The sequence below is a fragment of the Vespula pensylvanica genome, chromosome 12 (assembly GCF_014466175.1).
Source record: "Vespula pensylvanica isolate Volc-1 chromosome 12, ASM1446617v1, whole genome shotgun sequence".
NCBI classification, from domain to species: domain Eukaryota; kingdom Metazoa; phylum Arthropoda; class Insecta; order Hymenoptera; family Vespidae; genus Vespula; species Vespula pensylvanica.
The window spans coordinates 5,426,718-5,454,570 of NC_057696.1; the positions used below are offsets into that span (position 1 = coordinate 5,426,718).

The 27,853-nt window shown below is 45.5% G+C and overlaps 1 protein-coding gene across 7 annotated transcripts in view; it reads left to right on the forward strand.

Moving 5' to 3' along the window:
* The window catches only part of LOC122633465 (fasciclin-2), a 63,309-nt gene that overhangs the window by 28,273 nt on the left and 7,183 nt on the right, over positions 1 to 27,853 (forward strand). For 3 of the 7 annotated variants that reach the window (XM_043821374.1, XM_043821372.1, XM_043821375.1), the window contains exons 2-7: positions 18,443 to 18,608; positions 19,405 to 19,428; positions 20,380 to 20,549; positions 20,843 to 21,108; positions 21,220 to 22,279; positions 22,387 to 22,845. In XM_043821374.1, coding sequence (XP_043677309.1) covers positions 18,565 to 18,608; positions 19,405 to 19,428; positions 20,380 to 20,549; positions 20,843 to 21,108; positions 21,220 to 22,279; positions 22,387 to 22,845 — 2,023 coding nt within the window. In that variant the 5' untranslated portion in view covers positions 18,443 to 18,564. Of the gene's footprint in view, positions 1 to 18,135; positions 18,268 to 18,442; positions 18,609 to 19,404; positions 19,429 to 20,379; positions 20,550 to 20,842; positions 21,109 to 21,219; positions 22,280 to 22,386; positions 22,846 to 23,626; positions 24,898 to 27,853 lie in introns of those variants that run through there. The other 4 variants (XM_043821376.1, XM_043821370.1, XM_043821373.1 and 1 more) reach the window with 4 other exon arrangements.

A 27,853-nucleotide genomic window follows, 5' to 3' on the forward strand; every position in this document is an offset into this window, starting at 1 on the left:
TTTAAGAGTCGAAGCTCGCGCGAGAAGGTTAACCACGAGGACCGTAACAGCGCAACGAGTTCTGCGATCCCTTCGCGATGTTATCTCTGTTTCTCCTCTCCTCAAAAAAAAAAGAAAAAGGAAAAAAGAAAGGCGTAGAAACTCGAGCAAAAAGGGAATTTTAGCGAACGAATCGAACGAAATTCGATAGCTATTCTATTCCGTTCGACCTACTTCTCTTGAAAAAAAAAAAAAAGAAAAAGAAAGGAAAAGGAAAAAGAATAGGCAAGAGAAGACTACTGCGCTGAAAGGAGAAGAGGAAGAGAGATAGAGAGTAGCGATGGTTAAGGGCGGAGTTTCGAATTTCTCGATAAATTCTCTCTTTCTCTCCCCTCTTCCCACGTGAAACAATGGCAGAGTGGCGTGGAAAGACGTCTCGAATTTCGCTGAATCAAAGGTGATGGGTCGAGAGAGACGGAAAGGGAGAGAAAAGGAGGGCACAAAAGATGGTCGGGCGGGGGTGCGAGGAAAGAGAAAAGGGTGCAGAGGGATCGGTCTATGGCATGGCCAAGGGTGTAATCGATTTTGTCTAGAGTCTTGCGTACCGGTCATATTATCCCTTCGCGGTTTTTCTATAGCGTCATTGTTGCGTTGGAAAGAAAGAGAAAGAGAGATCCGAGGCGAAGACGAGTCTAGTAGCGTATGAGAGAGAGAGAGAGAGAGAGAGTGGAGGAAAGGAATACCCGCCGACAGTCTGAGTGGGGCAGGCACAAAGCCTCGGCTATATTACGTTTCCACTTGTACTTTTGTAGTGTCTCCTTCGGGGCCCAGGCGCCGACGCCACGTTCCACGTGTTCTTCTCTCGCTCTTTTGCTCTTCCTTCGTGGTTTCCGTTTCCACGGAGAGAGAAAGGGCTCTCTGTCCTTCTCGCGCTCCTCGTTGCAGAGGCCTCTTTTCTCTCTCCTCTTACGTACGTAGACATCTGTTGCCAGATTCGAAACTTCCGCAATTTATCGTTCAAGGTTTTAGCGATGGAATTCAAACGAATACGGCGAAGATTTGTGGAATATTTTCTTCTACCATTCGACGTGGAAAACAATAAAAGTGGAAGATAATTGACACGGAGATAGAGATTGAAAGAAAGTACGGAAAAGAGAGAGAGAGACGGAGAGAGTTAGGAAAGACGAGTCAGAGATTTTCAGGAAATTTGGAAATTTGATTTCGAAACATCACCTGAACGAGCACCCGTCGTGGTATCGCATTCGCGTATACACACAGATACGTCAAAGGATTAAAGACACCGTTCGCTGATCCGTTCTTCAATGGTTGCTGCGAAACGAGTCGCGTGCGATGTTGCTGGTTGCGTTTCGGCCGGCTGTGCCGCCCGGATACGGTCCGTTTTAAATTAAAGTACCCTTGACCATCGTTTACATCGAATTCGGCTTCCTCTCTCTCTCTCTCCCTCTCTCTCTCGTATTCGTTAGCGCGTGGGTGAAGGTAATTCATTAATTAAAGGATCTGCCCGGTCGATCCTCGGAACATACGGAACGACGTTGACGTCTTTGATCTCTCGGCGTTAACTCCTTAAATTAGTTCTTCCTCGGCTCCTCCTTTACGCGAGTATCTTATCTTACGCGAGTATCTTTGCTTTAAATATTTCGCATCGTCTCCCCGAGCTCTAGCTTTGATCTTTCTCTCTTTCTCTCCTCTCTCTCTCTCTCTCTCTCTCTCTCTCTCTCTCTCTCTCTCTCTCTCTCTCTCTCTCTCTCTCTCTCTCTCTCTCTCTCTCTATGTTTGTTCGTCTTCGATCTCGCGAGGCGTTCTTCATCGGCACTCGAAAACGAATCTCTTCCGATTATCCAAGTAATTCCGCGAGGATTATTTTTCGTTCTTTTCCCTCATCGAAAATCATCGTAGAGCGGTTCACTTTTCGAGGCCGAAGAAAGGAGAAGAGGAGTCTCGCAAAATGGCGTAGAGCGGATGTTCCGTTCGCGCGCATGCGACTTCCTTTCGATTGATAACTTTCTTTTCGTCTTCTTTAGCCCTGTCGCTCCCTTCGAGCGGACTTGACCGGCCGTTAATCCCATGGAAAGAGTCTGGAATGCGCGCGCTCTTTGGCATCGAGAATGCGATTAAGAAGAAGTCGAGGAGGAGCAGAGGTCGGCTCTCTCGGTCAGAGTTCGCTACAATCGGACGATCGCGTCAAGTCGCAGGAGAAAGCGATTCGGTCTTTTTTTTTTTTAGTAGCTGTCCCTAGCTGCTACTAAAAAAAAGTCCTTCCTGTAGGAATCCGACGATTCTCGGATCTTTATTTTCCTTTCGTAGTAAATTCTGTATCGAGAGCGAAGGAAAGGTCGAGTCGAATTAACCGTTCCGGAGAAGAAAATCCGTCTTGCTTCGCTGGACCCTCGTTTAATCCTCCGAGAGTCTCGATCCTGATCGGTGGGGATCAACGAGAACGAACTGTTCCTTCTCACCGTTATAAATCCAACGCTTTACGTTGAAGGAAACCAGTCGTGGCTGCGTGCTACGCGTTCCTCTTTGTTCCTTTTTCGAACGAACGCGCAATTAAGTGGAATGTTCAAGATAAACCGTGCGATTTCGTTCGAGAGAAAATCGTTTCTCCGTGCGTTTTCTCTCTTCGTTCGAGTATCCTTCTTTCTACGAGCTTCTGCGTATTACGGGAACTTCTCTCAAAGGCCAATTCGTACACGTGTAACGTATATTGCGATATATACGAGTGTCGTTCAAGAATAATCATTTATAATATTCAAATAAGTCGCGTTTGTTCTTTATTAACGCCAAGTGAAAAATTTGCTTGGCTCTCTCTCTCTATCTCTCTCTCTTCCTTCCCCTTTCTCCGTTCAACTCCAAGATTTATCGCATTGTCGGAATTTCTATTCGCGCGTCGAGGGAGGAGGAAGGCCAACTAGCACTCTGGTTAACTTCCCCGAACGCTGCCCCGTGCGGGCTCCGGGCGATCGGATTGCCAACGAATCTCGATACATGAATCACGATTACTGTCGGCCGAAACAATACATTTCCCATAGGATACACGGGAGCAATGGAGATACGGACGGAGAGATAGCGAGACTTATTAATCGCGTAATAGCGACGTTACGTAGTAAACGTAAACATCGTTAAACTTTCGTCGACCGCCCGATCCTTGTTTCTTTTTCCTTCGCCGAATCGGGGATTATTCGAAAAAAAAAAAAGAAAAGTTCGTATAATCTCTTTTATCGTACGATCGAGAAAAGTTGGAAAATTCGCCGAGTCTCGTTGCTTTATTATCGTACCTTTTCCTGGCCCTTCCTCCTTTCTTCCAACTCGCGTATATTTTAACTCGCGAGACGTGACTATGTTGCGTAGCTAGATAACGTTATTACGGTTAGCAATATATCCTACCTTCCGAAAGGATAAAAGGAGAGTAAGTATGTTATATAGCGTCGTAACTCACGATTAACTACGATTATTATTACTCGAATGAGCGTAGAGAAACGGAAGGGAGGGAAATTACGTCTGCTTCCCTCTCTCCTTGCGAGAGAGTCCTACGCGACTACCCGAAGATAAACAATACGCGTAGAATCGGTAATAAAAATCACTAGGGTAGAAAATTATCAGGGAAAGAAATCACTAGCCTGTAGTGTTTTTATTACGTTCAGCGGATCGAACCTGATTTTTTCTTTTTTCTTTTTTTTTCCCTTTCTTGTTCATTTTTAGAGTAAAAAGGAAGGTCTTGAAGCGTGAAAAGATTCTACCTTGGTGGTCTTTGAGAATCGAGGGTTATACTTTGACCCATCTATGCGTCAGTGTTCGTAGGTACGATACACGAGGAGGAGGGTGCTTTGTAATCCAACGCGAGAGAGAAAGAGAGAGAGGCTCGATTTTCTCTCTTCTCGCGGTCGAGCGAGATACTTTTTGATGGAAGCCCTTACACGGTAAACATATAAATGCAAATTTTTTGAACGTTGCCGCGCTTCTGCTTGGGGAAGAAAAAAGGAGGAAAAAAGAGGGGTTGGGACGACACAATGACCGAAGAAAAAGATGGGTAGCGTAAAAGAGAGAGAGAGAGAGAGACCCGACGTAACTTCGTTGCGGAAGATTGCACTTTGGTCGTTGTCAGTCGCGTCGTACCTAGTCGTTTTATGAGAGAGAAAGAAAGAGAGAGGGAGGATCCTTCGAAAGAAAAAGATGAAAGTGATATTTCGGTACGAAAGAACGGAAGGGGCGACGCGCAGCTTGGTATTATCGAGCTAGACGAAGGGAAAGTTCTATCGAACGACGAGAGCCAACGTCGGCTAGGAATCCTTCCGCTCGACTCTTACACGCGAACCTAGCTACGTAGACTCGTTCGTCTATACATTCATAATCGCGTCTTTGATTAATCTGGAACAAACGGCGCGAGCGATATTCCTTCGCTTTCATTTTTCGTTCGTTGCACCGTTATAATTTGCTCAACGAGTTCGATTATTATTATTACCTACGAGAGTTATTTCGGTGGCTACGAGGAGCCGGCCACGTGTTGCACATCCTTTGTTCGTCCGTGCACGAACGAGCACGAGGCAGATCGCGCGTGCGCCCGCGTGTGTGTAATGATGACACCCGTGTGGTAGGCGAGAAAAATATTTTCCAATCCAATATTTTCCATTTCATTCGTTTTCTATATGGTTCGATATCAGGATAGAGGTCCGCCAGGTCGCGCGTGATACACGAGCGATTAAATTCGTATCGCGTCCCGGCGGCAAAATCGTAGATCGTCTTCGCGCTTACGCGGCTTTTGTTCCGAGTCGTTTCGTCGCAACGACGATAAAAGCGACAGAAAGCAGAGGAGAATAAGAAGAGAGAGAGAGAGATGGGAGGGTGGGTTTTTCTCCCTCCTCGAATCGTGCTCTCTTCTCGCGCGAACGCCCTCGCAATTACTCTGTTTATGTAAGGGCGTGGTTTCCTCGCGTTTAATTCGAAACCGTGCGCCGTACGCTTTCCCCTCTCGTCTTTACGCGCGCCACGCACACGCCGACAAACTCATTTACCTTTACGTTCGTACGCGGAATGTCCTGTGCGTAAATAAAGTCGTGGCTTATATCGTTCCGAGGATTGGCAGATCCGGTCTAATGGGCGACGACGACGACGACGACCTAATCAAGTCGCACATACAGCTAAACCTAATGTATACGTCTACGCCACGCGCACACGCGCGCGCTGGTCGGCAATAAGCGTCTCTCCCGGTCGTTCGAGAGCAGAGACACGATTTTCGAGCATTCGGCGTGGGAGGATGCCACGAAGGATCGATCGTCCGTGTTATTACGTATCGTTTCGAGAAGAAAATAAACGAAGGACGCGTTATTCGATACCTATATCGAAGCGTATAAACGACGAGAGGGAACAGATCGTTCCTTTCGACGCGAACTTCGTCGATGGTCGCTCTACGACCGGGACGATGAGTCACGGCGTCGCGTGGTGGAACGGTCGAATCGAATAAGGCTCCACGGAGAAAGATTCTCGAGCGAGGAGGACTTCTCTCGGCCCGGTCAAGCTGACTCATTCGACGTGATGTAAGATTTAACCCTTTGAGTTCCTGCCTCAATTCATAACGCGCGAGACGAAAAGAGAAAGACGTTTGGTACGAGAATTAAATGGCCTCGAGACCGGACCCGCGTAGTGCCCTTCGAGCGTTCTTCGTTAAGAAACGCACCAGCGTTGCTTCGACGAAGCGCGCTCGATAACGAGTAGGAGAAGAGGATACGGGGAGGGGGGAACGTCGTCGAGGGATCAAGGGATAAGGAACTTTTGTCCAAGATCCTCGAAAAGAAGCGAAACGCAAAAGAAGTAAGTTGAGACGAACGACGAAGTCCTTCGAAATCGATGAGTGGAAAAAGAATGGAGCGAAGTAAGGGGAGAATTATGGGAGCTGATATCGAGGATAAAAATTGTCGATAGGGACGAGTCGTCGTAGCTCCGGGAAATGATATGCAAAATTTTATGCAAACAACCCTACTCGATAGGCGCGTATCGAGAAGCACGAGAAGCGTAGACGACACTCGATACGTTCTCTCTCTCTCTCTCTCTCTCTTTCTCTCTCTCCCCTCCCCTTTCTCGTTCCTTATCCGTCGTGTCTTCTCCTTCCCATTTATCGATATCTCGACGAAACGTTACCTCGAAACGCGATTCAATTCGGTTAGGCAGCGCCGTAAATGCGTACGAGCCAGGGCTTATCGAGAAGCGTTTGTTCGATTCGAACTTGGAAATCGATTTTCTTTCTTTTTCCTTCGCGTAAAAGTCCATTGATATAGCATTTCCATTAGTCCGATCGCGTAGCCGCCTTTTCGTAGTGGAAAGTTCGTCGTCGGGAATTTCGGTCGCGTCGAATTCTAAAGCATTTCCGTTCGGTGGCGAACCGGAAGAGAAGGGGCCGCACAAAAACGTCCTGCAAAACTAGCGCGGTCGAGACGAGGACGAGAACGGTCGAGGAGAAGGGGTGGATGGATTCCGAGGAAATTCATATCGTATCGAATGACAGACCGAGCGACAATCATCGAAGAGACATTTGATCGCTGGAGCAAACAGAACGAGCGTTGAGCTGCTCCGTGCGATCGATCCGCGTCGTCCGTGTTACGAATAACGAACGTATTTGCTCTTTCTCTCTCCCCCTCTCCCCCCCCCCCTCTCATGGATCCGCAAAAAAATTTCGTCTATAGAGAATTCATCGACGGTCTGAAAATTTTTTTTCAAATTTATCAAGTATCCACGCATAGAAAAAATATATCGCCATTATCGACTACTATTTTGACTGTTTTATTCTTATCATGGTCTGGGGACCAACGAACCGTACGTTCAATAGCGTCGATCGCAACGCTAAACCAGCGCCAAAGTCAACATTCGGTGGATGCTTGAAAATTGAAACGCCTGTGGTACATCTTTCTCTCTTTGTCGGTACGCGGTGCGAAATTCGAAAAGAGGACACGAACAAAATATGTTCCATGTCTACTCTCGTTAATATGTAAATATGCCGACGAGAGGGAGACGCCAATTTCCTGTCCAATTCTCAGATCGTCTATTATCTCGGAATAAAAATCGTTCGGGCACCCTCGCCATGAGCCGTGGATGGAGGGAGAGGGAGAGAGAAAGAGAGAGCAGAACCATCGACGATTCGTCGCGATTCCATGTTAATCCTTATCCGCTCTCTCGGAACTATCGTCGTATACGTCTCGCGCGTCGTGATCTCTCCTACGACTTTTTGCGACGTTATCGAAAGGAGCGTCGCATTTAGTCATTTTCTACGCGAGTTTGATGAATCGACCAACGTACTTACGTACGTTCTTCTTTCTGCCCGCTGTATCTACGACGTATTTCGTTGGATCCTATGGGTATATACGTATATCCGTTACGTTCCTTTTCCGTGTCCGAAGTAGATTGGCATGGTACGAACGCGTAACCCGTAACACTCCGCTATAGGGTCCCTACGCGCTCCCTATAAATTACACCAGCCAGAAGTTGAACGTTTCGCTCTTTTTCTCTTCCTCTCTCTCTTGCACCCACCCACCCACACACACGCGCGCGCGCACGCACGCACGTACGTATATGTTTCTCGTGAGAACATTCCGAGCTCTCGAGTAAGCGCTTTAGCAACGGTACGTTACTCGTTGACGTTCGCTCGCTTCGTTTTTATAGAAATTTCGACCTTGAGATTTTTCTACTCGCGTTTCCACGCTCGAGAAGAAAGGTATTGCAGTCATAGATGAGTACTTAGGCGTATATTCTTCGGCGAGTCTTTATATCTCTCGAGACGGTCATTTTTGCAGGGAGCATAAATTATCGCAAAGAAGAAGAAGAAGCCAGCAGGCGGACGTCGCTAAACGAAAGAGCAATCAAAGTTCGTAGGCGAACAATGAGGGTTGAGACTTTAAAGGATGTATCGAGTTAATGACAATGGCGTGCCATTTGCATTGCCGCTGTTATTGCCGTTACCGCTGCTGCGTCGTCCGCCTCGCGTTGCTCTCTTCGAGCTCGCGAGCTCGAGGAAGCTGATAAGTACCTTTATGTATGTACGACTCTTGCTCGCGGACGATCTCGTGGGCGTGCCTGCGGCATGAGATCGTTGCACCGTCGAACCATCAAGACAGAGAGAGACAACTACCCTTAAACCTTGATCCTAGAGCGAACTCTTACGACCTAAGAATTACGACTTAAGAAAATTACGATCGGTCGAGTCGAGTTTAGTAAAGTTTCGCCGTTCCACTTTCTGTATTTGATCTACGTAGAACGTCGTTGTCCCTTTATGACTTTTCGATAATTATGACTTTTCTTACGAGTTTCGATAATGGACGAAACGTATTTCGGACTACTGTCTAACGTTAAATGATTTCGTTGCCTTTTTTATTACTCCAACAAATGCAAAATAATTTATGGCCTAGCGATAATGCATTGTAAAAGATAATACCTACCTACCACCGTCGCCACGAGTGACGCTCGTAAAAAATGACAAACCCTTTCTATTTGAAAATAAAACGAAACGACCGCCCGCCCGCCCGCCTGTCCGACGTACATACGTGACTCGATGGCGTCGTGCTGACCACCGAAAAGCAATATAATAACGCATCGCTGAACAAAATTCGACGGGAAATAAAAACTACGAGATTCGTTGCTGTTTTTTTTACGCGATGCGATGCGGAGAAAGAGAGAGAGAGAGGGGGGGGGGAGAATCTTGTTCGCGCGTATATCCAGAAAGGCATTTGTTAACCGAGTCGAGTCGCGCGATACGATCGACAAAGACTCGGGTGTTTCGTGCGCGAAGCAACAGATAGCCGGAATGGCCGTAGCACTGCGTTGTAAATCGACGCGATGGATAACGCTTGGCACATGCCATATTGTATATAATACATGGTATTGCATACAGATACATATATCTATACGCATAGGAGCAGAGAGGAGCGTAAACGGGGTCAGTAGCCCGGAAGAAGGAAAGAGGGCTCTCGCTCGTACGAGAGCGAAACTCTCGTCGAGAGAAGAGAGAGAATTCAGCCAGCCCATTGTCGTAGTCGTCGTTGTCGTCGTTCTTCCGTCCGCGTATTATGACCGATCGTGGATTAGGCTTCTTTTCATTAAATATAACAGCGAGGGTGAGGAATGGCGAAGGGATCTTGACGTTTCTGGCAGTCACATTGCTTTATAATTGACGTTTCTCGGGGGTGGACTCGTAAGCTATACCGGCTGCTTCCCCGACATATGCGTACGCGCGCGTGTGTGTGAAACGAAGGAGGGTAAACCCGGATAGGAGAGAGGGAAATTGAGATTGACAGTTAATTTCGTCGTCCTGCGTCCTGTGTGCCTGTGCCGCGCTTGTTGTTGGTGCAGGGTGGTCCGAAATTTCGAACGCGTCGAGATTGACCTTTCTCTCGACCGAAGGAAGCCCAACCAGCGAGGAGAGATTCCATCGAAGATCTCGTAGAACAGAAGGATACGTTCGTAGCGATGGTCGATCCTTCCAAAGGAATTAACGTTAGATACGACTTTTCGTTCGCTTCGTTCCTTTCTCCTTCTTCCACGACGCGAAAAAAAAAAGAAACGAACGAGTTAAAAGACCGTACCGATTTTCGAGCCGCTGGACATCGCGAGAACGAATTTACTAATCTCTCAGGAGTTTTCGCGCCTTCGCGGTCGCACCATCCGCGAGAATTATTCTCGTTTTCGACATGGGTGGTGCTTTTAATCTCTGCGACATCCAGGCTCCTCTCTCTCTCTCTCTCTCTCTCGCACTCTCGGACAGCCAAAGGGTGCACGACGAGTCACGAGACTCCCCTTAAAAGCGGAAGCTCCGGATTACGCACCCGGAGAGCGAAAGAGAGAGGGAAATCGAGTTTGCTGGGACGCTCGATTCGCTTCGTTTCCTCCATATGCCTTCTTAAGCTATTTTCGCGTTGATGAAAACTTTGGTCACGTACCGGGTGGAAAACAAATAAATCATCGTTACGTCCAAGCACGGTTCGTGAAAATTCCTTCGAATCTTTTCCTTCTCAAATTCCTTCTTATCGTTGAGAAAATTTATCGCAAGATCGTTAATTAAGTTAATTAAGTCAGCGTTGCGCCTTTGCCGCCTCCCCGGATTTATCGTTATCGCAGGGACTCGATCGCCGGAGTTTTCTCGTCCGACTTAATCGAACACCCACGAATCTTTCGTACGCGTTCTCCCTTCTTTGCAACAACTTGCCTCGTTTCGACGCGAAACTTTGACGAATAATTTTTTTTGCTTTTCTTCTTCTTCCTGCCACCGTAGAATAATACTCGTTCGATACTCGGTTAGCGCGAGAAAACGAATATTTCCGTGTCTCTTCTCTTTCTCGAAAAATAGATATCTCGTGTTTATGAATATTCATGTACGCGTTCGTTTCCGCGATCGAAGATAAAATATGTATAATTGTATTTTTCCATAAAGATGAGAGAGAAAGAGAGAAAAATGTGTCGTGCGCTCGGTACGTACGCGACGCGTGTACGCACCGTGCGTCGCGTGATTTTTTGTCTTTTTCATTTCTATTAATAATCCGTGCGCGACAGCGATTATACAATCAGTACGTAGGATAGAAAGATTTTTATTTAAAAATATCGTCTCTCCATATTTTAACGCAATTTTTCGAAAGTCCGTGCTCTAAACTCGCGGATATTTGTGTCGTAAATAACGATTTTTTAAATTTAAAACACGAAATATACGAGCGTGTTTAGTACCTCGTATATTTTTTTTTTGCATCACCACCGATCGTCGTGTCCGCTAGCAGATTTTTTCTCGACGCGTGCGGACGGTGAAATTGCCGGGTTTTCCTTTTTCTTCCCTTTTCCCTTTTTTCCGACTCGTTCTAGTATCGCTAAAACGTGATAAAAGGAGAAAGGAGAGAGCGGTTGGATTTCTTATCTAAAAGGACCTTCCAGTTTTTTCTCTTTCCTCGTGGGTAGAAGGCAGGAAAAACTGGCGGAATGCGAAATGGCAGCTGTGCGCGGTGCTTTCCCACGAAGGGTGGAAAAAGAAAACCTCGAGAAGAGAGAAAGTCGTTGGAGGAGGCCTCGCGAGGAGTCCCGCGAGTGAATTATTTAAGTCTCGTGGCCCATCTCAACCGACGATCCTCCTTTCCCTCTTTCTCTCCTCTCTCGGCTCGCCCAACCCTCGACCAGCTACCACTCCCCTTACCGCTGCGAGTTCTCCAAGGAAATTTAATTTTGTTCCTCTTGGAGAAGTAGAAACGGTCCTTCCCTCTTTCTCTTTCTTGTCTCTCGAGCCATCCTTTTTCTTCCGAAGAACCACTCGTCCTCCTTCTCCTTCTCTCCAGCTCTTTCTCTCGCTAACCCTAGAAATCGTTTTTAATTGGCCCTAACGAGATCGTTTAAAGAGAAGTCTTAACGAAACACTCGATCTATCGAGCGAAAGGAAAGGAAGAAAAAATAAAAACATGCGCTTTCGAGGACTCTAACGCAATCTCGATAGACTACGTCCGCTCTTTCGGGCATTAAATTTAATTTGAAATTCCTTCTCGCCGCGAGAATATTGGAAAAATTCGGAAAGGTTTCGGAACGTCAAGAAATTCTTTCCACGCATCGGAGAAACATTCGCGGGGAAAGAATTTACAACGTAATCGAGTAGAGGCAATAAATCCGATTCAAGGTTTATACCACTCGGACAGCAACGTTCGATCTATGCACGCGGGTATATGCGTTGGATACGAATTCGTTTTATCGCGCGTGTTCGCCGCGTTTCAAAGGGATCTCTCATTTTTGGATCTTTTCTCTCTTTCTCTCATCCCATCGACGTCTCGTGTTCGAGACGTTACGTTTCTCCGTTTCCTCGACTTCGATCTAATCGATCTTCTTTACGATTTTCCGGTAGTCACTTTCCGGATTTATTAAATATTCCGCGCTTATGGAGATTTTCTTTCTCTTTGACGCGACCTTTAAACGACGGTAAAAGAAATTTTAGCGCTTTTCTATCAATCCAGCTCTATCTTCGTCTGCTTCGGAGTATCGCGTTGTTGCAGTCGAACGCTGACGACGAAGATGGAAAAGAAGGTGGAACTACGCGAGTAAGAGACACGAGGGCGAATCGTCGAGCAGAATCTTCGTTAAGAATTCCTTTTTCGCGCGTGATCGAGATCTAGCCGAAACTTTGATACTCGTGTAACGGGAGAGTATACTCGAAAACAAGAAAATATTTCGCGTGCCAGAAAATAAGGGATATCGGTTTTATCATCGCGGGAAAATAACGGAGCACGAGTTTCATTTTCGCTCTTTCAAATTTCGTTTACGTCGCGTCGAGAGAAAATCGCAGTCCCTTTCGCGTTAAGTCCGATTCTCGTGCGCCTCTGCCTCCTTGTTCTTTCCGCCTTTGCGTCTGGGTTGCGTCTTTCTTTGTCGAACCAAGGAGCCAAGGAGGAAAGGAAGGTTTGTCTCGTTGAAGCCGAATTTCCCGGACCGGCGAGCACCCCCTCGGGGATATACTCGTTTCTCGAAAGTTCGAAGGTCCGACCTTTGCGCCTCGGTCCCTCCTTGGAATCGAGTTGCCGTTTCTCGCTTTAGTTTCGGAAAATGACTGAATTCTACTCGCGAGTAGAATCGCTCTAAACTAGTCAACCCGAAGACTATGCACTTGGAAACTAATCGAACGCACGCGCACGCTCTCGCGTAGCATTTCCTCCGCGATATCCATTCGCCTCTCATTTGTCTCTAATTTCGACGTTTCACCTTTCCACGTGGACCAAACTCTCTCTTTCCTTCCAACGTCGTTTCGCATAAAATTAAGGGAAAGCATGAAAAACGTGAAATCCTCCCAAACGGGACCGAACTCGCATATCGATCCTCCAGCAGCTACCGGGGCCGAAGAGAAGAAAAAGATGGGGAAAGGAATCGCCTAAATTTCAAGTGTCGGAGAAACGTGTCGACGCCGAACGAAGGAAAGGAAGCCGGCGCGGGGGAGGGAAGAAGAGGGCTCGCAGAAGCTCTTCTTCGCGAGCATTTGGAACAACGGGAAGGAAGGAGGTAGTGAATTACGACTCGTACGCAGGCGAGGGAGAGGGAGAGAGAGACGAGAGACGAGAGGAATACCCAGGAACGTCGCGAAAATCGATGGAAAGCGGCGCGTTGCGTGTACCATTCGCGTGGAAGCCGCTTCTAGAGGAGACAAGGCCATGAATTAGGGGAAAATAGCTTTTAGTTGAGCTACCGCTGCGGCGATGGTAACGGTGGCGTCACCAGGTGTACGAGCAGCGACAGGGTGCCCGTTATATGGCAGAACCCTTTTACCGAAATTGCTGGGTATCGCTCGAGCTCGCGTTGCCCGGACATATGCGTTTTCTCTCTCTCTCTCTCTCTCTCTCTCTCTCGTACGCGCACACGCGCGCGCGGACCGATATACTCCCGTGTACCTGTATAGAGCGCGGCGTCTCGCGGATGCGCGTTCGCTCGCATCGAAGATCTTAATCCCGATCGGAGATATTTTTCCTTTTGCGAGAAAAGTAGATGGAAAACGGTCCTTTCGCGACATTTTTTATTCGAATAGTTTATTCAAAATAGTCGATACGAGTGCGTTGACTCGACGGTAGATACCCGTAGATACGCGTATGGATGTTACTCGAAGCGCGTGCGTACGCGTATACGTGTCGGCTCGCTCCAGTTGGAAAGAACGGAGAAAGAAAGAGACGCGCACGAATCCAAGCGTGCCACCGCTCGAGTTCCAGCTCGTGCGAGCACTCGCGTAACGCGATAAACACGTGCGAGCGGTGTAACGAGTGCGTCCCGTCTTTCTCTTGGCACAGAAAGAGAGAGAGAGAGAGAGAGAAAAGGCTTGCGTTTAACGAGATCGCTTTGAAGAAGCCGGTCGTTGGTAAACGAGTAGCTCCGGTCTCTCGTAATTTTACGAGAAAAGGGTTAATCCTACGCTTTTACGCGTCACCTTTAACGCACGCGCGAGCTGTGCTCGAGCTTTACTCGACCGTCGCACGTCGGCTCGATCCTTCGAACTTTCATCCGTGAGAGATCGTTTACGAGCTGAAATCTTCCAAAGAGAGATGCGCGGGTTGAAAAGACCGTCTTATATTTCTCTCTTTGTTCGATTTGTTTTTTTTCTCTCTTTCTTTTGTTCTTCCATTGCGAAATCTCTATATAAAAAATACACGACGAAGCTACGATTCTAGCTAGCTGGTAATAATTTCCAACGTTTCCGGCCAACGAATTTTACCGTTACGCTCTCCTTACTTCCGCACGTTGGAGATCACGTTCGACCGGACGTATACGTCCTCTTCGCAGATGCGGCTCAAAGTTCGTATCGCATGACCGGAACTTCGTAGAGAGGAAGTGGCGATCGAAGACGATCTCGATACTACGTCGACGCTTCTCGTCTCTTTTCGCATATCTTTTCGAACGCTTTTAGACTCGAATTTGTAAGGCTTCTCCCTTCTCTCACCTCTCTTCGTCCATTAAAACGGATCGTTTCTACGAGAAGCGATCTTCTTGATCGATTTCACGCATTTTTCGACGTTCGATTAGGCGTTTCGTTGGAGCAAAGACGAGAAATTTTCGGATCGTTTCGTTCTGATTTATCCTGTGCTCGCATCGTGTAGAGCTCGCTTAATCGGTAGAATTTATCTAGGGGATTAGAACGGGAACGACTCCCTGATCGAGAAACTTTGAGAAATTACGCGAAGGATCCCTGGAGTATCGTTTCGGTCCGACGTGTCGCTTCTAGGAAAACAATTTTCTTTTTTTTAGAACGCATTACGCGTATCTATCGATCGCGTACCTTGTTACGTTGCTTCGAAAAAGCGCTCTAAAGCGTCTCCTCGCGGAACGCGGGAAGGGAAGAGAGAGACGGTCTAAGTGCGCTCGTGTTCGAAAATTCAGGAAGGCAGCCCTCGTTCTTATCCAGCCAATTCGATATCGGAATTTGATCGAATCCTCTTGGCCCCTCTGCTCCTCCATTTCCTCTCTTTGCAAGCTCGCGTCGAAAAACGCTACTCCGACGGCAACGCATCCACGACCGGGCTCGCTCTGTTTCTCGAACCCTCCTAGATCGAATTCTTCCAGCTCGAGTGACACGTCGGCGAGTTTACCCGACTCCAACCCCCGTCGTAGCTCGTACCTCTCGCGACTACCGGCTCGCATATACCGGCTAACGGGGGAACGCGTTGGTAAGCAAAGGAACCACCTCCGATACATGGACCGAAACGCCCACCGATGACACTTTGAAGCCAATGTACTCTCCGCTATACGCGCGTATATATTATGTACTCGCACGCGTATATACGCACTTACATCGGTCTTTCCGATACCCCATGGATTTTCCTAAAGCAGTCAGGGGCTGAGAAAGAGGATCTTGGAATATATACGTACGCGTGGAGTAGCTAAAATGGACCTGGGTGGGGGTGGTTCCGTCGTCGAACGGCCCCTAGGGTGGTTGTGCCAACAAACCCTAACTAACGTAAATAAGATGTCCTACGAGGGTGGATCTCGCCCTCTAGCTATCTTCCTCTATTTCGAACATCTTGACTATGGTTATCCCCTCGGCTCTCTCTCTCTCTCTCTCTCAACTATCTCGTTCCTTCTATCTCTCACCGTCCGAAGGCAACCCTCCGGCCAATTATGGGATTTCTTCGCGAAAATTTCCGGAGGAGAACTCGTCTCTCTCGCACGCCCTAACGATTATCCTACGAGTGCATACGACGGAAACGATGATTTCGCGAATTTCGCGAAAGGGCCAGCATAATAACGTACGATGGTCCGTACCTATAGAAGGGAGTGCTTTTGCAGGGTTGGAAATCGTTCCACGCGCGGTGACTCGTCCAAATTTGTTAAGCGATTATAGAATCTGCCCTCGAAAGAGAGGCGGAGAGACGATTCGTCGAGGGCGTTTATATTACACGTATATACGACGATCCGATCGTCGGAGCAGCGTATCCAGCTCGAGAAACGGCAAGCCGATAGATACGATATGATGTACGACGTCCTCGTATCTCGAGCGAGACGAGTCAACGTTTTCGCGTAACGCGACGCACGAGCGCTTTTCTAACGATTTATCGACACGTTCTCCGTACCAACGATGTGTACTCATCGTATCTAGGAGATTCTCTTATCGTTCTCTTCCTCCTTCGGATAGCATCGTAAAATCGTTCTTGGTAGGAACGACGAATTTGGATTAATCGTTTTCGAGTCGCTCGGCCCGCGTTGACAATGAGATCTGCGCACGTACGTGCGTTTTTTAACGACTGACTCCAAAAGATGAACTCTTTTTTAAGCCATCGGTTATTTCGGTGCTTCGTGCCGTACGAAGTGACTTTGAAAGCGCTCCCAGCTATATCGCCATCGCCGTCTCCATTATTTCGCTCTCCGAAACGCATTAAACTCTCTCTCTCTCTCTCTCTCCCCTCTGTATAAGAAAATCATTAATTTCTCTTCTCTGTCATAGGAGACTCGACCCCTGATACTTTTCTCTCCATCTCTCTTTCTTGCTGCAAAGCAGCAGCAGCAGGAGATGACGAATTTGCGAGTCTTATCGGGAGAGAACGGAGAGAGAAAGACGGTAGAGTTATCGCGATGGAAGGGAGAGAACAACGAAGAGCTTGCTTTTACTATACCTTCTTCCTCCTTTGTATTTAGGATACGAATCTGTACGAGGGGTTGCTCGTTTCATTTTCTTTCGATTACTACGACCACTCGTAGGTCGATGAGAGAACAACGAGCTCGTGAAATTCAAAATCAAACCGCTCGCAGAAATCCTCTTCCCCGCCTCCCGTCGAACGAAATGTAAATTTTCTCGTTAAGTTACGATCTCGTACTCGGTCGCAACCCAGACGCAGATCAAAAAGCAGCGAGAAATTTGTTAATCGAACGAGTATATCCTCTTCTGTTATACGCGTATTATACGCTTCGCAAGCCAATTAAGAAACTTTCTTGAACATATTTCGACGGGAGGAGATCGGTCTTTAACGCGTCCGTGCGCGCGTCCAATTATACCGAGCACGAAAAATACAGGCACGTAATTGCCTATGCGTTGCAGGTTCACGCAAGTACGCGCCTTGGAAAATTCTTACCGTCGACATTAATCTCGATTAATTTACGTTATTACCCGTCGTCGTTCTCTCTCGCGTCTCCGCCGATTATCGCGCGAAACACGTTATCGTATATTATCGTATCGCGGTAGAGCAACGTAGTATACAGCAGTTTCCGCTTACACGAATTAGCTCGTTTCGATCTCGTCACGCGAGAACTCGCCTATATCGAGGAAAAGCTCGATAACGTCAAAACTACGAAGATCGTTTCGTCGACGTTACGTCCTTTAGAAAATATTCGCGATCGGGATCGAGCGATGCTCGACGACGTAGTCGCACTTGCCAACCCCGGCGGTTGTTTCCTTCGAAGTAGCTCCGAGCTTTCTCGATCCTTGATCGTTTTGATGAAACGCGTTTTAAACTCGAGGAAGAGGAGGACATCGCACGGTCGTAAGATCGTGAAAAGCGAGAAGGACGTTTTTACATTTTCATATTTTTACCCGTCGTCGGCGCGTTCGACCGGCACCGTCTTAATTATCTCACAATTGGCGATTACGTCAGTCACCGTGGAAGCCGTTTTACGCGACAAACGCGTTTCGCTCGCACGTGGATCGTATCGCGAAGAGATCGTAAAAGAAAACTAATTCTATCTACGTTTCAAGTATTCGAGATAATTCCTATGTGGCCTAACGATTCGTAAAGATAAGCTTTTGGAAGGTCGTCGAAGACATATACATCTTCGACGTAAATTTGGAAGGATCGATGAGAACGCGAAAGCGATGAAAAGAGGAGGGTTACGTCGCGAGGATCGATTGAAACTGAATTAAAGGGACGGACGCGTAAAAGAAACTCGTCGTCGGAAGCAATATCGAATTAGGCAAAAGACGGCGGAGGGGGAAGGCGAGGTCACTCGCGTTTCCTAGTTAGGGCAATTCCGCACACTTTCGCTCGTCGCAATTAATTAGCTTAATTCTCGCTTCCTGTTGTCTTGGATGTATTATCGAGCGAGCGGGGAAGGAGGAGGAGACGTTTCAGAGCCGTCACGCACGCACGCACGCATGCCGGCACACATTCCGCGTAACGTAGTTCGCCTCGCGCGTTTACCGATGAGCGGGACAAGGAGAGAGAGAGAGAGAGACATCTAATGCTTATGGCAGACATCGCGTCACGAGCATGAGCGCCGAGACGTCGATCTGCATCTCCGTACTCTGCGTTTACGTGCTCGCGCCGCTTCCGCAACGGCAACAGCCGTCACTTGCCACGGCTCGATTAGGTAAGAAGGAACCCTCCGACGTTGCGTCCAATTAGAGTTACCACTCCTCTTTCTCTCTCTCTCTCTCTCTCTCTCTCTCTTCCTCTCTGTTGAAATTAATAAATCGACGACGCTCGAAGAAACCGGTGAAATCAAACGTGAATTGTAATAACGAAATTGTCAATTTTCTTTTCAGCGTACGCGAATGCGGCTTCTTTGGAGATTTTGCCGAGTGGCGAGACGCAAACGAAGTCGATCGGATCCAGCAACATTTTTACGTGCAGGCCGAACGTCGAGAACCCCAAGCTGATCACCGACATGCAATGGCTCGATCCGCAAAATCGCGTTATAGAATCTCTCAAGTGAGTATCGATTATAGTTTTTTATCGTTCCATCGACAAATTCCAATCGAGTATACGCGTTTTAGAGTCGCCGCTAATACGCGAGTTTGCATCGATCAAGGATGCTTCTTCTCTACGCGCGTACGGAATCGTCCAACGATCGATGCATCGAAGTACATATTATACGTACGCGCGTACGAAATACATAGAGATAATTATCCCTACGTATTAATCTTTTCTCGGATAAAAGTTGGAAAGCATTTTATTCGCTCGTTAGATCTCTCTCTCTCTCTCTCTCTCTCTCTCTCTCTCTCTCTCTCTCTCTCTCTCTCTCTCTTTCTTTCCAACACGGACGAAACTCGATTATCCCCAATTATTCTTCCTTCTATCCGGCACACGTATATTACAGCATTATGTTTCGCTATTTCCATGGTAATGGGAACTCGGCCGCGAATATCCGACAATGAGTGAATTCGAACGAAAGAGAAGCGTAATCGAATTTGGATAATCGAGGTACCGCACTACGTATCCGCGCTGTACGGAGTTAAATTTAATTTGACCGAGAGATAAAGTGGATATAACCACTTGCGATCTTGCGTACCGTTTCTCCCTCCATGTGTATCGTATGTGCGTACGTACGTGTGTATGTATGCATATATATATATATACACACGTATGTATATTATATCGTTGTCTTGTTTTTTAATACTATATAGTACTTAAAAAAAAAACCACACGTATCAGACAGAGAATCGACAACCAACGAGAAAACACTAATGTTAACGAATTTCTCTTCATTTCTATCGCACACACACAGACTCGTCGTATTGCCGATCGAAAGGCGAGTATACACATATTTAAAAAAAATTTTTACACGTAATCATAGCGTATCAAATTTTTCTTTTGTATTTTTTCTCTTTTTCCTATCAAGCGCATACACATTTAGCAGAAAAAAAAGAATACACATGCCCGAACAAGTTGGTCCCACGCACATTCATCGAACATCACGCACGGCATCGAATCGGCTTTCCATCGAAACGCGCGTTCGGGTCGTGTCTCGTCGAGATCGTTTAGCGATCGTACGGTTTTTTTTTTTTTTTTTTTTTTTTTTTTTTTTTTTTTTTTTTTTTTTTTTTTTTTTTTTAACGAAGCATCCGAGCTCCGTTCGAATGATTAAAGTTATCGTTTGCTCGAAAACTTGTAAATATTCCGAAAACACACTTGTGTTTTCGGAAATTTCAACGTCGGCGATAACGAACAGCATGCGTACCGTCGTTTACTCAACGGGGAATACATTTTTCTTTCGTCGTTGTTTGAACAAATTCTCGTGGCTGCTCGTGATCTTTCGTCTCTTCGATCGTTGATTCGTCACCGTGGCCTCGATCTTACATATAGACGCGTGAGTAAGTCGTAACGGATGTCATTGAATTTACAAAATGCGAGCAATGGTATCCGGTTAAAACAATCGGTATCGCGAGGGGGGCCGTCTTCCGATCGCGACGTCGCACCTGGCCGCGTCCATAGGTACATTTTCAATTATGCCTGTCCGTCTTCCTGTCACAGCATCGTTACACGCTCGTCATGCAATACCCCATGCGAATACCGTGGGAAGTCACGATAACGTTTTTTCTACGTGCCCTTGCTTGCTCACGCTCTTTCTCCCTCTCATCGCGCGCGAAGATGATTCGGCCGTAAACTCGACCCGTACGAGATCGTTCGGCTCGAGTATTTTTTTCGCCGAGCGTCGCCTTCTTCGTACCGACTGACTCTCGAGGATGATTCTTTTTCGCAGTACGTCGCCTGGCCATTCGAAGCCGGCCATGTATACGGAATTGCATCAGGACAACAGCCTCTCGCTCTTCTTCAACTCGCTTCAAGAGGAACAGGCAGGGAGATATACCTGCAAGGGGACGTACGCCAACTCGGTGCCTCTGAATAAATCGGTCACGATCGATACAATCGGTGAGTTTTTGCGAGCTTGGTCGCAACGTCATCGCGCGCGATACTCAGTGAGTATCGCCGAAGAAGATTCTCCAACCGATATGATCGTAGGTCGATGACGAATGCTACTGATTTTCCTGTCTTTTTTTTTTTTTTTCTTTTTCTTTTCTCTTTTTTTTTCCTTTCTTTTCTCTTAATCTTCTTCGATCGCCCACGGTTCGCTAACAGTTTGATCGCAGTTAGGAGAGAGAGAGAGGAGAGGTAGAAAATGGATTGAAATCAAGGACGCGCGCGTGTGTGTGTGTATGTCACAGTTGCGATTACCTGGGACGACGCACCGAAAAATCAATACCCGATCCTTGGAGAGGATTTCTCGATCCTTTGCAAAGTCCGGGCCAGACCCTCGCCCTCCGTCGATTGGCTTTACAACGGGGAGTTGGTGAAGACGAACGATCATTACATCATCGACACCCATGCGCTAAAGATAAAAAATGTTCAAGAGTCCGACGACGGTATTTACACGTGCCGCGCCTCCGTGCCGACTACCGGCGAACTTCGGGAGCGGCCAATACGCGTCGAGGTAAATTTTGACGATTGTCCGTTTGTTGTTCGCAGCTTGTCCGGAGCTGGTCGATGCCTCGAAAGCGTTAGGACGAATCAAATCGTTATTTAAGACGTTGTCTTGTCTCAGGTCCACGTACGTCCAACCATCGAGGAACGACCCACTCCGGTCGACGTAATCGAAGGAGAAAACGAAAACATCGAGTGCAAAGCCAAAGGCAAGCCCCCGCCAAAGTTCACCTGGGTGAAATCCCTTACGAAGCAAAATCTTTCCAACGCCGATCGTTTTACCGTTAATCCGGATACCGGCGACTTGACCATCGTCACCGTGAATCGCGAAGACGCCGGGGAGTATCAATGTACCGCCACGAACGCGGCAGGTTCGGCCACCAGCAACATAGTCGTGAACGTTATCGTAAAGCCAAAAATCATGGAGTTCCCGAACGTAACGGTGATACAGGGTAACGAGGTGGACGTCAGATGCAAAGCGTTTGGTAGGCCACCACCGAAAGTGACCTTGAGGAAACACACCGCCGAGAAAGCTTACGTCGTCGGAACGCAGGCGGACGACGGCAGAATAATCTTGATCAATCAACCGGACGAGGTGACAGGCGAGACGGTCGGAACTCTGAACATCCGCGACGTTCTCAGATCCTACGACGGTCTCTACGAGTGCGTGGCCGAGAATGCCGGCGGGGTAGCTCATAAAAATGGTCACGTGACCGTTGAATTTCCCCCGTCGTTCGCTTTCATGCGGAACAACACCGTGTGGTCTTGGGACAGGAGACCCGTCAATTTGACCTGCATAGCCGAGAGCATACCGAACGCTACGATCACGTGGATGATGGCCGGAAACAAAAAGATCGAAAACGTGCCCGAGATCAAACAGTACGGCAAAGGCCCGACTTCGATACTTATGGTCGTACCGCTCGACAGCAGGTACTACACGGATTACAAGTGTATCGCGGCGAATTCGCACGGCACGCGAGAGATCATTATCCAACTGAGGCAAGCAACGAGACCGAACGAACTCTTGCAGGCCAAGATGGCCGAGATCACGGCCACGACCATCCGATTCGATCTCGTGCCGCCACCCACTCATCCTGATTTGCCCGTTAAAAGCGTCATCGTGCAGTACAAAGAGGAGATTCAGACTTGGGCCGAGGCTAGGAACAGAACTTGGTCGATAGGTGAGTTTCTTTTTCCTTCTCTTCTCTTCTTTTCTTTTGTTTCTCCTTTTCGCGCCAAAACGCTAACGTACCGAGATCTCTCTATGGAATTTTTTCATTTCCGACAGATTCCGTTTACGTCCTCGAGGGCTTGAAACCGCAAACTTCCTACGATTTCCGATTTGCTGCGATAAACAAGGTCGGCCAGGGCAATTGGGGTACGTTTTACCGTGAAACTACTCCCGGAAGGACCTTCCCCAAAGAACCAACGATCATAACGAAAGTGTCGAGCGAGTACGACGTTTCGATGTTCAGCAATCAGTACGAACTTTTGTGGACCGTCCCACCGGACAACGGTGAACCGATAGACATGTATCAGATCAGATATTGTCAGATCAAACCAGTAACCGGCGGCGAATGGCAAACCGAGGAGGATACTTGCAAAACGTTGAACGTTAAGGGTGTCGGTAGAACGAAATATTGGCTAAAGGATCTCCACTCCGACTATTTTTACAGCGTCGAAGTTAAGGCTCGCAACGCTATGGGATTTAGCAAGCCGGGCGTCGCCAGATTCAAGACTGCCAAGGGTAAGTTCTTCTCTCTTTCTTCTTCACCGATCGCACCCCCTTACGTTCTTTTTTCTCTCTCTATTTATTTATTTATTTATTTATTTATTTATTTATTTGTTTGTTTATTTATTCATCTTTTTTTTTTCTTTTTCTTTCTTTCTTTCCGTATAGTCTACTACCTACTATTATTGAATGTTCGGTACATATATCGTAAACGTATTTTACTCCAAAGATATTAATCTACATTAGAGAAACCAATGCACAAGGCTCTTGCGCACAATTAACATATATTACGTATATTTGCATATATGTACATGCGCACGCATATCGTATATGTGCGTGTGTGCATATATACATGTATATATGTATATGTACACACACACACACACACACACACACATTTTTTTTCCCCTTCTTTCTTTACGTTAACGATTAAAAGTCGTACTTTTGCCTTTGTTTCTACCATATAACAAAATGAGCAGGGAGAAGGGCACGATCACGTTGCATTGTCACTGATTCTCTCTGATCCCACGATTAATTTTTTTACTCGAATGTTGTTTGCAAGAGAATGATTATCAAGGCCCTTCGCCCCTCGCGTAGAGACATGCATCTAAAGATTTCTTATCTGGTCTAGTTTCTCTTATCTCTGTCCGATCGTTGGGTCCCAGTAGTAGATTGTGTTAGAAGCAAGAAATTGAAAAAAAAAGAAAAACAGAAAAGAAATAAAAACACAATGTACATTCCCGACTAAAAGAGAAAAAAAAACATACCTTTATAAGAGACGCTTTTTATCATTCAGAATCTACAGGCAGCGTTGTGGACTACACAGTAGTATCATCTGGGGATACCTCCAAGCTCGCCGTGACCGCCATTGCCACGACGATAATGATTCTATTTTCAAACATTTAAAATCGTCGTCTCTCTTAGGACCGTATCGTTGTATTAAATTAATTCCCTCCTGTTCTTTCTCTGTAAATTGTATAACACGCAAGTTTAGTACTCTCTCTCAGAGCGAAAACGAAACAACGAAAGGCTACGGCACCTAACCGCTACCGCTACTCTACCGCTACTACACGACGAGTCTACGTATACGAATACTGCGTATCGCTTACGACGTTATTATCGTTCGACATTTACGTTTTACCGGGATTTTTCGTTCGTTCACCGCCCTCGATAATTCACGTTTATCATTATTACTCTTTCTCCCTTTTCTTTTATCTTCCTTTTTTGTTTTCTCCTTTTTTCCGGCGAATAAAAGACAAAAAAAATATTTCGGTATCGACCTTCAATCCGTGAAAACGAGCTACACTCGCATGCACACACGATTGCATCGTACATTAGGATAGAAGCTACGTTGCAAATGTAAAAGTACGTTCTTTTCGCGACGAAACGTCGATTTTTTATGCGTCGATTTACGTTGAAAGAAAACGGATAAAAGCGAAACAAAAAACGAGAAAAGAGCTTACAAAAGGATTACGTTAAAATCTTGTTGTCCCGTATAGAAATAATGATATAAAACTATCGGCACACGTATACATTCCGAATTTAGTAGAGCATCGAAAATAGCGTTTAAGGGAAAGAAAAGGAAAGAAAAAGCAAATTATTCCCCCGCATTTTAATGTTTGTATATTATTTATATACGTGCATGTACGCATGTACGTACGATACGCGCATACAACGTATTCATAGATAATCCTTCTTAATTGCTCGCTCCTTTAGACAAACTTATTGGTACGTCAATTCTTCTTTTGTTTTTGCTTTATTTTTGTTCTTTTCTAATAGATATTTATAAGCCGACGATATGTCTTTTCGGTGTTGTTTAAGTTTGAAGGGTTACAGCGTGCAAACTTTTTTTTCATTTTTCTATTCGAAGCGTTATTAGTGCTCGGCACGATACACGGCTGCGGATTACTTTTTGATCGCAGCTGCGTCTCGTTCCTTTCGCGAATATAAATTTATAGTTTAGTTACGAAATATATCGGTCTTGTACAAAACAGAGACTCGAAATTATTCGCCCAATGGAAACGTCGTCGCAACGACGAAAAATAATAAGAGACAAGCGAGGAATAATTGTTCTTTTTGTTTTGTTTTATTTCTCTTTTTTCTTTCTTCTCTTTTTCATACCACGTCATGCGTTGCACGTGTTTTGTACAGTCGTGACGATAGTTTGGTGCATATACGATATATAATACACACATAGGTTTCTATTTTCACGTGGAATCTAAGGAAACTAAAAGGCTATTACCTTAAATTGACCTAATGCTACAAAGGAAAAAAAAAAAGAAAAGAGAAGAGCCGACGGATAATATTTGCAGAATTTGGCGATCTTTCTTTCTCGATTGCGTAAGGATTTTGAAAAATAATTCGTACGCCGCAATACCTTCAGCGGTTAAAAAAGAGGGAATGGGTGATGAGACAATTTTTAACTTTCTCCATTTTTCTTCCTTTTGTTACGTCAAACCAAGAAAAACGTGAAAAATCCGTTTTTATCCATCTCTAAAGGCAGTTCCGCGAGGCGATGTTTTTTTAAGTTGTCTTTCTTTTTTTTTTTTTTTTTTTTTTTTTTGTTCTTTCCTCCATTCGCATATACCTAACAGAACGTTGAAAGGAGGCTCGATGCTCTCTCGTCTGGACGATGCGCGTGTTTCCCGAGAACCAAAGAATCCCCAAGCAATCGGATCTCGGATCTCGGATCTCGGATCTCGTCGTTATTACGACGTTAACAAGACGCGAATGTCTCAAAAGCGACTGTTACCGTGCGAGCGCATACGAAGACGAACGAGAGAACCGACCGATTGGGTAGACTTGCATTTTTACATATTTTCCTTTTTTCCTCATTTTAGTTGTGGGCTCATTTATACGCGCCGTCGCGTATGATTTTTTTTCTTTTTTCTTTTTTTTTTTTTTGGGGGGATTTTACTCAGTCATTAGTTTTGCTTAATTAGTCTTTGGAAAATACGTGTTTAGTGCGCATGGTCTATGTGTTATTATTATTATTATTATTATTATTATTATTATTATTATTATTATTATTATTACTATTACTATTATTATTATTATTATTATTATTATTATTACTATTACTACTACTACTATTACTATTATTATTATATATTATTATTATTATCATTATCATTATCATCATCATCATCATCATCATCATCATCATCATCATCATCATCACGACGCATAGGTAACATTATTATGTTCATCATCATTCTTATCGTCTTTTTAAGTAGTTATTATAAATCTATTATTATTATGATTTTTATTATCATTATATTATCATAATATCTGTTGATATTGTACCATTGTATTATTACAACATATTATCATTAGTATTACCAATTACCAATACCATTATCATTACCATTACTATTACAACCATTGTTAGTTGTTACAACAAAGATCAATTTTTCTCTCGATTGACGAGAAACAGTGCGATCGAATTGAGATAAATTGATCAAAGCACGACTAGAAACGAAAATCTCGTCCATTGATGTTCGAAATTTGTCTCGATCTCTATCGACTTTACCCAAGTGCCTAATCTAATACGAAATATAGCGACGGCGAGATTTTCGTCGATGACGTTCATTGCGAATCTTTTTATTTCTTTTTCCTTAGTGTATACGTATACGAAATAAGTCATTATTTATTCGAGTGTGCCTGGGTTTTTGGATATATACATACATATACATATGTATATTAAAGGCCACCACACCATCTCGCATGGCATGCGCTGCTTTCTCTCTCTTTTTAATCTCGTACTATCATTTTTTTGTTTCGTTTGTTCGTTCGTTCGTTCGTTCGTTCGTTCGTTCGTGCATTTTTAGTTTTCCTTTTACTTCGATTTCTACTTTGATGTCACCACGGGTGTTGCTCGTGCGGACTCACGCAAGCGCGCGCGCACGTACACATACATACATACATACATACATACATATATAAAATTTGTGTGCATGTGCGTACGTATGTGTATCCTTGGCTGTTAAAAATTTATGATCGATTTGCCGAGGATAGCATATTCGAGAATGATGGTAGAAATATACATACATACATATATGTGTGTATACATATATGTGTGTGTGTATGTATATAAATACGCACTTGTATCAATATCTAGGAAGAAAGAGAAAGATCCAGTGTCGATCTTTGTACGAACTTTGGTTGAAATTTTAATATAGCTTGTAGCGTATATAACGGACAATTGGAGACGTATCTTGTTGAAAAAGTTGGAGGAATCAATCCTGCTAATGAAGCTGTCTTTCCTTTCTTTCTCTTTCTACCAAGAAAATTATTCTCGAGCGGATAGAAGATACTCGAGGTTGTTGCATTCGCGAAGCTTCTACGTTGCATCGTCTTTTAAGGTCTTCTACTTGATCTTATCGATACACGGATGACCAGACGACGATGAGAGAGTAAGAGAGAAAGAGAGAGAGAGAGAGAGAGAGAGAGAGAGAGAGAGAGAGAGAGAGAGAGCATTGGTGCTCTTGAAAGCAAATTCGTTCGAGGACCTCTCGTAGAGAAACGACCGATGTTATAAATAGTACACTTTAAAGAGGAAATGGAGAAAGATAGAGGAGAGGATGGCGAGGAAAGGGAAAGATTCGTGATATTCGCGCGCTAACGACGACTAGAAGAGAGAGAGAGAGAGAGAGAGAGAGAAACACGTAGAAAACGTAGGTCCAGAAACCGCAAAGATCTATTTTCGAAAGTGCTCTCTCGTCCAAAGTCTCTGTTTCTCGAGAGAGAAAGAGAGAGAAAGAGAGAATTTACCCGCGTGCCATGACGACGTTGATGCGATAATAGCGTTTGCCTTTCTCCTTCTCTCATTCGTGCTCGAAACGTTAGAAAGGTTAACGCTTGCTCCCATTCGTGACGAAAACACGTTTAAGCCTTCTCTTTTCCTCGTTTTTAAAGCAAGATCAAAAAGAACCGTGAGAATTTGGATATTATCTTTATTCTGGACGATCGAGATCCGTTCGATATCCCATGTTTTATTTTTTTCCTGTCCACGCCTTTTTTT